Raw genomic sequence first — 14,258 nt, 5'->3', positions numbered from 1 at the left:
TTTCCTTTTACGCTAGATGAACTATGTGGGAGAATGTACGATGAATTTCGAAAATAACAAAGCGTTTGGCTCTTATGTAAAAATCAGCTCTTTGAGGACGGCCATTTAGAAGAATTTCGAGCTCAGAAGATCACACATTTATGTCGTTATTAAAAATTTTACTGGCACATTTGTGTGAGGCATCTTAAAGTTCAAAGATCAACATTATATGTGGAAGCTTAGCTTCTCTTCCAGCTTATTAATCTTGGAGACCAATATTATATGTGAATGCTATGTATATTACTTTAAACCATTAACTTTTCTTATCGCTACTTAAGAATGATCTTGCTATTGGCTGACTACATCACATGTCCTACGCTGTCGTCAGCTGGCGAGATACCGTGACATGAGTAATGAGTGGCTTACAAATGCGCATTGCAACCTTGATTTCAATGCTTCAGAAAGTAACATGCAGTATTTGGTGGAATTTGAATTTATACCTTCATATTACGAAAATATGCGGCGTACAATTGCTGCACATCATAGGTGTTCCAAAACGTCGCCCAACCCCCGGGGTTTCATTTTCTTAAGTGACGGGAAATTCTACGTCGGTATATAAAACCATAAAAATTCAAAGGATTGATGAGTTTTACAGTGCCAAGGAATAGTATACGGTCACTTAACATGGAAAAAGTGTATTTTCGTCTGGGAGAAAGTGTATTTTTAAACAAAAAAAATCCGGGAATTTATATTTCCTTGTCCACATAGACACCCATTACTTCATTTCCTGATACTTCCTCACAGGCAGCTAAGATACTTTGTCACACGCAGCTTAGGTGACACTCTGAAGGTCTTCTTGGGGAAGGGTCAGACCAGTTTTCTCTCCATGTATGTTTGTTTATGCCCATACACTTTCCAGGGGTTGAAATCTGACGCAGGAGGGGGACAGCATAAAAGAGTAATCTCAGTCTATTTTGCAAACCATTGCTGACATGTGTATTGGAGATCACCTTGCTAGAAAGAGATTGCTGCTTCAGGACATAGTTGCCATATTCATATGATCATGACGTTACCCATAATATGAATTTACTGGGCAACATCAAGCTGACACACTTATCCTGTAAGGCCTTCCTTATCCACAAAAAGAAATCAAACTTCACAGCATCACATAATCACTGCAGAAGACTTGTGGATGCATCTGGGTTGTGACTTACATATACATGTTGGCCCATGATAAACTGCAGAAAATACCAATTCATCAGAAAATATAACATTTTGCAAGTTCAAATGGTACTGTCCTTGATGAACATTAGCCATTAGAGTCAATGTTCGCCATGGAGCCTCCACTTGTCAACCAATTCGTAGCCCAGCCTTCTGGAGCTGGTACAAAACTGTAGCCATCAACCAGGGAAGCAGACACAGTAGAGTATTCTATTTTCTCTGAGTTGAAAAACACATTTTGCCACCATGTTTTCACTACACTGAAACACACCAACATCCAGTTCCTGTAATCCTACTTTTTACCAGTTTTCAAATACCAACATATCCACTATTGCACAGTGGGGTGGGCCAAAAAAATTTAAATTCTTTTTCTTTCAATTTGTAGTACTGTGGAAAAGATAAGAGTTAGGGAAGTGGGGAAAAAAAGAAATCAAATCAGTTCATATACTTTGCAAGCCTTGGTTGGTTCTTACCGGTCATCTACTGAATGATCATCTATTTTATTTGCAACTCGGGCTGTCGTTTTGCATCGTAATTATAGGAGAGGTGTTACCCTCAACATCGAGCATACTGGACATATGGAAAAAATTTAAGTTAATAAAGACTGATCACAGTTAAAAGATAAAACTATTAACAGCCTACAGATTTTCTCCTCATTTATTTTACTTATGTAAGTTAAAATATTTCAGAACAGATCATTTTTGGAAACTCAATAGTGTTGCTAAACAATACTTGTCTTTATTTTAAATGCTGAAAGAGAACTTAGTTTTTTTTTTAAGAGAAAAATCTAGGGAAAAAATCTAGAACCTCTCCATTTTATTAGTTATTCCCAGCTGAAAGTACCCAGAAATCTGATTTCATGTTAGAGTTATGCATGACCAGTCTTGACATCAGTGTCTTTCTAATGAAGCCACCTTGTGATACACTTCTGCAAACTTTTCGTGGTGCTTCTGCCATGCACTTCAAATATCATTCAGCTGCCTGTATCTGAACTTTGAATTTCTTGATTATCATATCTGTGATATCACATCTCAGTACCACCCCAAAGGTGTCAGACAACTGGCAGTGGAATTGCAGGTTTCCATCTGACACCTAAAGTGTTCACTGGAGATCTGGCAGACCCAATGGTGTGTGCGTGTTGAGCCATGCCTCCAGCAGCTCCGTACTGTGAGAACCCTCTGCTACCACAATATAGGATGCCCTGCGGTAGCCAGACAACCTATTCACATTTGGAGCCTCTTTTCTATGGGATGTTACACAGATGCCGCCTAGTCGTGTCTCCAACTCCATCATTGGTTTTTTAGTACATTGAGACTCTTCTTTGTTGATAGTGAGAGCTCCAACTTATTTCTTGCTGCATTGTTTGTACAGTCTTTATACACTTGGCTATTCGCTAGTCATTTCTGCTTGTGTCCAGCTTTCCTATGATGACAGTTGTTGCACCACTCTCTAGCCCACCTCTCCTTAACATTGTGTATGAATCCATACCCAACAATATCGTAATTAGGGTATGAGGCATGTTGAATATGTGATTTTATTTTGTCACCACTGAATTCTCTCTACAGTGGAGGGTAGCATGAATATTCTGATAGTTTGCCTGTCTCGATCTAATTGTCTTGCCTTTAAATCCACCAAAGATTGAGCTCTCTAATTTGATTGATTCATCAAAGACCATGATCTCTAATGTGATTTGTTTTATCTTGTGTCATGGTCAGCACCAAATATTCTGGATGAGCAAAACAATTAATGTGTTCAATGACAGGGTCAATAATACCAAGTAAATCTTCTGGCAGGTATTGTGAAGAATGTATTGATTGACACACAAATTTTGGGAGATTTGTAAAGTATTTACTTGTTTCATAAATGTCATTCCTGTTAGACTCAGCCCTTGAAAGTGTTAATACAAAACCACAGTGGCTTGTATGACTTCACCATAAATAAAAACTGTATATTGAAGGTGGGGCTGTGGGACTTTCTTTCCTCAAGTACAGGCTGAGAGTTCTGTTTGCTATTATCAACAACTGGGAGAGTTACAGGTGACCAGGATCACATACAGACGAATCTTCATTGCATCTTCCCAATTTAATTGCCATGCAAATGTTGAGCAGATATTGTAGATCCCTACTTAGTATATTTCTGTCTATTTGGGAATCTGCCTATCAGTACTCTTGATGACAAGCACCAGACTTTTTCGCAGTCACTTAGTTTTTCACCATTTGTTGCTCTTCAAAGTTTACAGATCTGTTGATGTTGATTCACTGTTTAGGTGATGGAACAGGTGTTGGAGTGGCAGCTCATTAAAATGGAGAATGGGAATGGCAGCTCATTAAAATGGAGATTGCTAACCACCCATTGTAATGGTTTCTCCAAATTAATTTTGATTCGGCAAATCAAATCTTTTTTCTATCAATTTTAACTGCCATGTCGTCATCCTGTAACAACTAACTTTTCAGGCAGATTATAAGCAGCAATCAAAAAGTTTCCATTCAAAGGCTATTCAGTCCAGAAACAGTGTGCCAATCAGGCAAAATCACTGTGAGCATTGAGCAATCATCCCACCAATGCACCAGGCTTAAGATACTGGTAAAACACTGTGTCCTGCTGTTCAGGTCTGTAACTTCCTGCTGCACATTCTCATCCAACACGAATCATTGACCATTCAAAGCCTTTTTTTAAGGGAGTGAATGTGTGATAGTCGCATGAGAAGAGAACAGGACTATAGGATGGCTGCTCAAATGTCTCCCACTTGAGTTGGCACAACTTGTGTGTTATGAAATTTGTGATATGATGAAGTGTGCTATTATGAAGCAGCAGGACTCCTTGTTGGACACCATTCCACAACTGTGGTTTTTGACCGTTATACTGTCCCATACAAATTCATTACCTTATGAATGTCTAATGGAGTTTGTCTCTTGGCAGCCAAGAAAAGAATAACAGTATGTTGGTCCTACTTGGACTCATGTTCTAATAACATCCATAGTTCATGACTCCACATTTACCACATGCACACTGGAAAGACACAAATGTACACTAATCCTTGGCCTACATGTTGGTCCTTGTATACCTGCATCAGAGTTGCGCTAATTGTACATATGTTGCAGCAATGCCCTCAAATGGATCACCCCTTATATCACGCCCAGTCAGATAAGAAATAATAGAAACGACAATATTTTCACAACTTCCAGAAGTAGAAGTAATATGGATTATGAAGGCTGAACCAGGTTCTTGAATTAGAGAGTAATACTATACTTTTGTAGTTCTACAAAAGCTTTTCGAATGAACTAGGGCTACTACTAATGTATTGTATTTTTTCTTATGCAATTTTAGACCTTTTAGCAATAGTTTGTCAGGTGTAATGCACAATAAATATGTGTGCAAGGTTTGGCTTAGGATTTTCATGCAATTGTGCTAAACTTGATAGCCATTGTGCAAGCAGAAAACTTTGACCAATATAAATCCTTTTTTTCCCCTAATACTTTATCATTTTGAATAGCAGTCAGTTATAGGTGTAACATTTACATTGTACCAAGTTAAATAATACGTATAGGCAGTTACCTTCATAAAAATGTGATTTATTGAATTTCTGCTCACCTAAAGTGCTTTTGCAACTGGAAGATACGAATTGAAGTGATATATATTGTCTCTCTGATTTGCATGTTTTCTACAGTATTACAAGTTAAAACAAATTATTTGAACTTTTTCGGCCCACATTTTTTGCACTGTAGAACATTATATTGCGTCCTGACCTCGCGTCTTCACTGTTCTGGAGGAAGAGAATTGAGACATTAATATAGTGACTGGGATGAAATTAGGGTAATTCAGGAACCTTATCTTGAATCCTGTACCATAACTGGTTTCTGTAGAATGAATGAACTGCTTAAAGACATATGCAGGATGGTCAGAAACAGTCTGAAAGGCATGTAAAGGTGTAGCAGAGCAGGTTGTGAAGAGGAATAATTGTCAAGAAAAAAATAAATATCGCCATTCCCAAGTTAATTAGCACTTAAGTTAGCCAATCAGGATGCTGTGGCCACAGATTCAAATGACCTGCCGGATACAATAAGTGTTATTGTTCTCATAGCATAAAAGATAGTGCATGAGACGACTGTGCCGCTAAAGCGAAGTTATTGAACGCATTTTTCCGAAATTCCTTCACCAGGAAAGACTAATGGAATATTCCAGAATTTGAAACACGAACAGCTGCTAGCATGAGTTTCTTAGAAGTAGATACCTTAGGGGTTGCGAAGCAACTCAAATCGCTTGATACAGGCAAGTCTTCAGGTCCAGATTGTATACCGATTAAGTTCCTTTCAGATTACGCTGATACAATAGCTCCCTACTTAGCAGTCATATACAACCACTCGCTCACCGATAGATCTGTACCTGGAGATTGGAAAATTGCCCAGGTCGCACCAGTGTTTAAGAAGGGTAGTAGGAGTAATCCATCGAACTACAGATTGGAGCATATACTGTATTAAAACATTATGAATCACCTCGAAGGGAACGATCTATTGATACGTTATCGGTTTCAGAAAACATGGTTCTTGTGCAACGCAGCTAGCTCTTTATTCGCACAAAGTAATGGCCGCTATCGACAGGGGTTCTCAAGTTGATTGCGTATTTCTAGATTTCCGGAAAGCTTTTGACACAGTTCCTCACAAGCGACTTCTAATCAAGCTGTGGGCCTATGCAGTATCGTCTCAGTTGTGCAACTGGATTCGTGATTTCCTGTCAGGAACATCGCAGTTCGTAGTAATAGACGGCAAATCATCAAGTAAAATTGAATTGATGTCAGGTGTTCCCCAGGGAAGCGTCCTGGGACCTCTGCTGTTCCTGATCTATATGAATGACCTGGGTGGCAATCTGAGCAGTTCTCTTAGGTTGTTTGCAGATGATGCTGTAAGTTACCGTCTAGTAAGGTCATCCGAAGACCAGTATCAGTTGCAAAGCGATTTAGAAAAGATTGCTGTATGGTGTGGCAGGTGGCAGTTGACGCTAAATAACGAAAAGTGGTAGGTGATCCACATGAGTTCCAAAAGAAATTTGTTGGAATTCGATTACTCGATAAATAGTACAATTCCCAAGGCTGTCAATTCAACTAAGTACCTGGGTGTTAAAATTACGAACAACTTCAGTTGGAAAGACCACATAGATAATATTGTGGGGAAGGTTGCATTTCATTGGCAGGACACTTAGAAGATGCAACAAGTCCACTAAACAGACAGCTTACACTACACTCATACGTCCTCTGTTAGAATATTGCTGCGCGGTGTGGGATCCTTACCAGGTGGGATTGACGGAGGACATCAAAAGGTTGCAAAAAAGGGCAGCTCGTTTTGTATTATCACATAATAGGGGAGAGAGTGTGGCAGATATGATACGCAAGTTGGAATGGAAGTCATTAAAGCAACGACGTTTTTCGTCGCGGCGAAATATATTTATGAAATTTCAGTCACCAACTTTCTCTTCCGAATGCGAAAATATTTTGTTGAGCCCAGCCTTCATAGGTAGGAATAATCATCAAAATAAAATAAGAGAAATCATATCTCGAACAAAAAGGTTTAGGTGTTCGTTTTTCCCACGCACTGTTCGGGAGTGGAATGGTAGGGAGATAGTGTGACTGTGGTTCGATGAACCCTCTGCCAAGCACTTAAATGTGAATTGCAGAGTAGTAGATGTAGTTGTAGACCACTCAACCTTTGTCTCGGGTTTGATCCTTACTATCATCCCATGCCAAATTTTTGTACTGCTCTCTTGTTCAGTTTTAGAAAATCAAACCAAATGAAGATTATGTTTGACAACACCATCTTTGGTGGGCTGCTTAAATTTGTGAGTGGAATTGCCTTATTGTCTAATTTCAGTGCTAATTAACTCAGAAATGGCAAAAGGTATTGAATTTTTTTTCTTAACAATTGTGTCTCAGCACTACCTACCCTGAAACACCCTTACAAGCTTTTAAGACTGTTTCTTATTATCCTGTACAAGGCCCTGCATTAGACCGCTAGAAATTAGTCAGCATATAGGAATGTAGTCTTGCCTACCTCAGGGTATTCTACAAGAGAAACAATATCGTTTGGCAGGCTGCCAAATTTCTCATGCCTGAATAAAGGAGTATTTATTATTAAAATTATATGGTCAAAGATTCTGAGGGGAAAAAAAGAGTAAAAAATTTAATGCAATGCTTAAAATAACACCGCCAAATAACTTAATTTCTAGGCCATGCCACAGTTTCAAAATTTAATGCCATTTTCAAGGGTCTAGTGGATCTCCACATAAGAAAGAATTTATTAAGTTACAAATGAGGGTCTACCAAGGTGAATGACTGCAGGGTGTGACACCTAGAACCCTAACCTACAACACCATGTAAGTGCTTTCTAAAAGTCGATCCAATCTCTGGGGACATCTCCATATTAGCTGGTAAAATGCTGTTGTCCATTGTCAACAATAGGCAGAGCAATACAGTTTCACCTGCAAAACTGCAAGTAGTGATTATGTGGTCAGATCACAGCCAGCGCAGATGTTAACAGTCTCTGAGAACATACTTTAATTCTCAGCTTAAGGATATAATAGAGTGCTCCTACATTAAGGTGAACTCTAAAGCTAGCCGACACAATACCCTCAATTTCAGTCTTCGACATCCATATAGCAGGCTTAGTTTTACATTTTATCTCACAATCAGCTTGTATAATCTTGTCTAAAGGTCAGGCAGTATGGTTTTTGCCACTCTCTAAATGACTGGTTGCTTGCACTAGAGTAGTGCAGAGTGGCCCACTGTCATTTATCTATGTTAGAGTTACTATGAACAAAAAGAAGAGCACCAGCATTGTCTGAGTGTAAAAGTTACCATCCTGCTCTGAGAATCAATCCAGCACAGAACTAAAATTTCTTTCAGAAGCACTGCTATAGTCTATAGATGCAACATTTTTCTGGTGATCTTTGGAACTGGTGCTGGGGGCTATTAACATAGCTATAAATAGATTGTATGTCTTACCTCTGCCATTAATTCACACATCTTATCTTTACATATCATTTAAAAATGACAGTATGGTGGTCAGAGAAATGTTGCCACCTCATGGCACCTCTGGACAATTAGCTTTCCCCTAAATATAATTTCAGGCATTTACGCAAAAATCCCATTTCAGATACTTCTCTGTCATGAAGCACCTGGCTCAAATGTTGTAATAGTGTCAGCTCATATGGCAACCGAAGATGCAGTGTAGGTGATTTCTCTAGTTCTAATTCCTTGGACACCACCTTGAAATGAAATGTCGTGTGGCTAGGGCCTCCCGTCGGGTAGACCATTCGCCTGGTGCAGGTCTTTCGATTTGACGCCACTTCGGTGACCTGGGCGTCGATGGGGATGAAATGATGATGATTAGGACAACACAACACCCAGTCCCTGATCGGAGAAAATCTCTGACCCAGCCGGGAATCGAACCCGGGCCCTTAGGATTGACAGTCTGTCACACTGACCACTTAGCTACCGGGGACAAGGGCTGCAAAAATGCTTATGCTTTTTAAGATTTGCTATAAAGGAAAGGCTACTGTATAAGAATTACAGCAATAGAACAATGTACAAACCATGAGAAGATCAATTAGTTTGTTTGTCAGCATGATGTCATTTCCTTCAATTCAAGCTCTTTATCTCCTCTCAGAGAGCTATCTGTCGATTTTGACATTGTCAACTGTGCATGCCAAATAGTGTTGTTGGACTGTTCTACTGATCTGCCAAGAGCTCAGTTTTTTTGCTGAAGTGGCAAGTTCTTTAACTGCAGCCAAAAGAGCATGAACTTGTGGACAAATGACACATACATACTCTGCACTAAAAGCATTCTTTAGCATGGTATTTAGCATATGGCAGGAACAGTTTAAACGTGAATAATCATGTAGTGCAGTGACTGTTCGCACTTTGACCACTCGTTAAAGTCGTATCTTTCAAAGCAGTCTTGTTGGATACCAAGAGACATAAATAATCTCAACAATCCTCTTCAAATGTTATTGCATGTATTTGGTTCATCTGGAAAGGTTGTAAACAAAACAGGATCTAAGAGTTCATCAACAAAATAGGAAACAGTACACATTAGATAATGGTTTCCCCTTACATGTCCATGTATCTGTTGGTGCTGAGCATTCACCTGTTCTTATATAAGTTGTTGCGTCAGGCGTAATTATATCTCTTATGCTTTTTTCACTTTCTGCCACATGTCTTTGTGGATATTTTACCTCAAGTCACTACAGTTTTAACTGTCAGAACAAGATCCGAAAGACCTTCAACTCTTATAGTTCTGTACAGCCTTAGATCTCACACACACATAGCTCCACATCCCCACCACCAGTAATTTTAAGAGAAGGTCTTCTTGCTGTACGGTGTCATAGGCTGTGGATAGATCCAAGAAAGGGGGGTGGGGGGGACATCTAAAAATGAAACCTTCAATAGATGGCTATGTGGTTTGATTCTCCTGCCTTGTCCTGCAGGCTAATTCGTTTGTTTCCAAGATCAGCGATTATACAAAATGCAAAAGGAACTGACCGTAATTGTTTGGGGAGCTCAATAATAGGCTTCTTCCAGTTCGAGTTTTCATCAGTATGTACACCCAAAAATTTGGAAGATTTTCCCGTATTTACTGACTCCTGCTCATGAGTACCTCAGTCATTGGTATTACTGTATTTGTTGTACATAACTGAATATTGTGCCCTTTTTTTTACCCTTCCAACCTATTAGAATTATTCAGCACACTTTTTTTGTGTTCTGTTTGTTAAGTGTCATTCAAACTAGCTGTGTGTAAAGCCATCAATTCCATAAAATTGGATTTTTGGTAGGAGAATGTAGGAGAATAACATGGTGGTAATTGTTACAGTTAGGTCGTATGTGATTCCTTTCTAGACTCCCAAAACAAATTACATGGGGCACTAACAATAACATTTTGGTTTTACCCAAGGGATATAGTTTGCATTTATTTGTGCAAAGAAAAGTAAAATAAATCTCATGGGAACTACTGCTTCCAGTTTCTGCAACATATATATCCAAACGGAATGGGCCTTAACTGTTGCTTACACTCACTGCATATCAATGAAAACACTTGCATCATCTAAGCTGACATTGTGCGGTAAGAAATTACTATTTGAACTTTAGTTGTATTGTTAAGTCTACTCTGGTTACAGCTGTTCATCGTATCTAAATGTATACGAGAGAGAAACAGACAATGGAGGGAACAGGAGAATAATCAGCAGTGAGAGTAGTGGCAAGCAGGATTTAGTTTCATGGAAAAAATTTGGAAGCTGCAATACCAATGGAAGCTCATTCTCACAAACATGCAATGCTTTGTAATTGTTATAAATTATTGCTTGTGTGACCTTATCATTTCGTCTGTTGATTTAAAACACTCAGCCAGCCTTAAATGGTAACTTTTGTACATCCTTAGTATGCAGTGATTTCAGTCATCACATTAAATAAAATGAATATAAATGTTAAAGGAAGGCGGCTTGCTATTCCCCTTAAAGATGACCTGTTGAGTTGCAAATGGGCACAACAAAAAGACTGTTACACATTAAATAGCTTTTGGCCAAAGCCAGCTTCAGAAAGGAAAACACACACACACACACACACACACACACACACACACACACACACACTCACACACTCACAACCCGACCACTTCAACCAGAAGCCCCGCCCAATTTAAGTTGTAGCTACCTGTGTGGTGGGTGTGTGTGTGTGTGTGTGTGTGTGTGTGTGTGTGTGTGTCGTTCTTGCTGAAAAAGGCTTTGGGCGAAAGCTATTAAATGTGTAACAGTTTTTTCATTGTGCCAGTCTGCAACTCAACAGGTCGTCTTTACAGTAACAGTCTATCCTTTCCATAATATTGTTGATGTTTCAACCTGTAGTTTCCATTGTTTAATATAATTGGTAATTATCATTCTTAAACATACTAAAATTGCAACTATGATTTTATAAAAACTTACAGCTTTTGCTTTACCTTTTGTAGACCCTGGAACTGATGAGATTAGACATGGCCAACTTCACTATTAAAATGTTTCGCCCAGACATCATAGCCAGTAGCGTGGAGTATGAAAAGACAAAATTTGCAGAATTCCTTAAAATACAACCAGGTATATATTCTTTATTTCTTTTCTATATTTTGCATCTTGATAAGATCAATAAACTTGTTTCGTAGCTTAGTTTTCAAAACAAGTTGTGAGTGCAGTACCTGTGAAACAGAATACACGAGGGCCGGGTTCCCCCCCCCCCCCCTCTCCCCCCCCCTACTACCCTCCCCCCCCCCCCCCCCCCCCCCAACCTCCGATAGTATAAAAGCTAAGCGAGCGGCAGAAAGTGGACATGTGCTGTAGGTTACAGCACAACTCTCGCACTACACACTCCGCCATTGCCGACCTCAAGGCATTAGTCTGTGTTGCAGTACAGCCTCGTAAATATGGCTGTCGTCATTGTTGCTCCCGCCAAGTGTGAATTTGTTGTTGTATCTGGATACTGCTCCACCTACTGCTGGGTTTGAGTGCTGACAACCTCTCTCCATTTAGCTGGGTCCTCCAAGTGTGAATTACAAAGTGTAATTCGGTTTCTGCAAGCAGAAGGGAATAGTGCAGCAGAAATTCATCGGAGAATGAGCCGAGTGTGCGGCGATAACTACATGACTGATGGTGTTGTGCGTGAATGGTGCCAAAAATTTAAAGATGTCCAAATGACATGCATGATGAAGGGGCCCAAGAATGCAAGTCTGTCGTTACAGCCGACCTTGTTAAACGAGTTGACAGAATGGTTAGAGAAAATCGTAGGTTCACCTTAACTGCTTTGTCCATGGATATTCTGGAAGTTTACAGATCTGTCGTACAATCTATCGTTAATGAACATTTAGGCTACAAAAAACTTTGTGCTCGTTGGGTACCAAAAATGTTGACAGATGTCCTCAAACATCACCGAATGGTGTCGGCTTTCAATTTCCTTGACCGTTATCACGATGAAGGAGAGAATTTTTTAAAATCTATTGTTACTGGAGAAGAAAATTGGATCCAGTACGACACACCGGAAACAAAACAACAGTCACAACAATGGATGCATAAAAATTCACCACACAAAAAGAAATTTAGACAAACATTCAACGGAAATTTTATGGCTACCGTGTTTTGAGATCAAAAAGGTGTTGGGATCAAAAAGGTGCTGAGTTTATGCAGCCTGGAACCACTATCAATGCAGCAGCTTATTGTGAAACTTTACGATGTTTGTGGAGAGCCATTCAAAACAAACGAAGAGGAATGCTGACATCAGGAATTGTGTTGATCCGTGACAACGCTTGTCCATTCAGTGCTGTCACAACCCAATGGCTTCTTGAACAATTTCAATGGGACATTTTCAATCATCTGCCGTACAGTCCTGACCTGGCACCCAGCGACTTCCACCTTTTCCCTGAACTGAATTTGGTAATCATTGAATTTGGTGAACTGTGATTTCAGTGTTTCATAATTTTGTCCCACCCATTTGCTGGAACTCAATTTCATCCACTTTGCTGTTCTTGTTTTTTTCTTATTAAGTAATGTTTCATATTGTGTTTGCTTTGTTCTTGGAGTGTTTGATGTTTTGAGCGTAGCACATATGTTTTGCATTTTTAATACAGGCAGTAGAATTTTCGGTACTGGCAGTACTGCTGTGTGAAAATGACTATGGATGACTCTCATATAACATACCTAGGAACTGAGATGACATTAAATTTTTGGTGGGCGAAAGCACGAGCAGTTGCGCATGGAAATTTGATGGCTCACCCAGTAGTGTGTCCAGTCACTATTGCAGTGACTGAAAGAGCTAAAACAATTAATTAGGGAGATGGGCTGTTGTTCATTCACACTGAATATCATACAAAATACTAAGGAAACATACAGCTTGGTCATGTGAACAAGACATGGTTATACCACTATGGACCTGAAACTGGATGACAATTTTATACTTCAGAGCTTGATCCAACGAATCAGAGCTGTGGGAAGAATATGGCCACCTGATACGTCACGAAGCATCAGACATACAGTCTCAATTTCTTTGGATACACAAAATTCTGAGAGTTCTAAATGCAGTGACACATGTTGCTTAATTCACATGACATCATTGCACCAGCTCTCACAGCAGTGATATAGAATAACAAACAGAACTCAATATTACCTCAGCTACTCTAATTACTTGACTTAGACTCATATGAATTCTTCATATTTCTTATTTCTGCAGAAAATATTCAATAGTAAGACTAACCTTTGAATAATAGCCTTTACCATGCTGCCTCACTCTGTTCAATATTATTTCCCAGAAAATATAGAACACCATTTGCAGGTTGGCTCCAAAGAATGTGAAGAAGTGCAGGGTGTTCATTGAGACTACTTTGAAGGGTAAAAAGCAATGTTTTTTGTTGAATAAATGTGATGTGATTGATTCTGCTAAAATTTTTTGATACGAGCCAAGTTTAATGTACCTAAAATCTGTTTTATATGTGTGTGAGCGAATGATGTATCTGGTTGAAATGTTGCAGATGGTCTTGCACATACTAGGGCGTGGCTGAAGAGGCATTTGAGACCAGGTGAGGGTCCAGACCCTGCTGCACCTGCCCCTGAAGTCGAGATTGCTCTGCGCTCTCTCACACAGCTTGTCTTGGGCAGAGCTTATCTAGAGCTGCTTGAGTGGGACCGCTCCGTTACCTTCCCAGAGGTTCTATTCAGCTTTAAAGATACAAATAATTAATGAATATGGGATTTTCAAAGAGAATGCAATAGCAAGTTGCATTATTTTATAATTAATAGGATGTGTACCTAATAAGTAACAGGATAGTTGAGGAATGAAAATCATCAAGTTTGAATAGGCAGCATTGCCTCTTTCTTGGGAAGAAACTACTTTTTAGTTAAAAATTAACTTAGATGTCTTCCCATAGTAGCAACAAAGTTAGGGCATAACTTTTTCTTTTTTAATTGAACTTAGGATTTGCACATTGTATGCTATATATACTGATCAGCCAGAAATATGACCACCAACCTACCATCTATATAAAGCCGCCCAGGCAATAGCA

General features: G+C 39.3%; 1 protein-coding gene across 6 annotated transcripts in view; it reads left to right on the top strand.

Moving 5' to 3' along the window:
* Positions 1–14,258, top strand: part of LOC126281755 (T-complex protein 11-like protein 1) — a 120,964-nt gene that overhangs the window by 86,137 nt on the left and 20,569 nt on the right. For all 6 annotated transcript variants that reach the window (XM_049980950.1, XM_049980945.1, XM_049980947.1 and 3 more), the window contains 2 exons: positions 11,187–11,310; positions 13,728–13,903. In XM_049980950.1, coding sequence (XP_049836907.1) covers positions 11,187–11,310; positions 13,728–13,903 — 300 coding nt within the window. The remainder of the gene's footprint in view (positions 1–11,186; positions 11,311–13,727; positions 13,904–14,258) is intronic.

The sequence above is a fragment of the Schistocerca gregaria genome, chromosome 7, assembly GCF_023897955.1.
Source record: "Schistocerca gregaria isolate iqSchGreg1 chromosome 7, iqSchGreg1.2, whole genome shotgun sequence".
NCBI lineage: Eukaryota > Metazoa > Arthropoda > Insecta > Orthoptera > Acrididae > Schistocerca > Schistocerca gregaria.
This window is presented reverse-complemented; position numbering and strand designations above follow the sequence as displayed.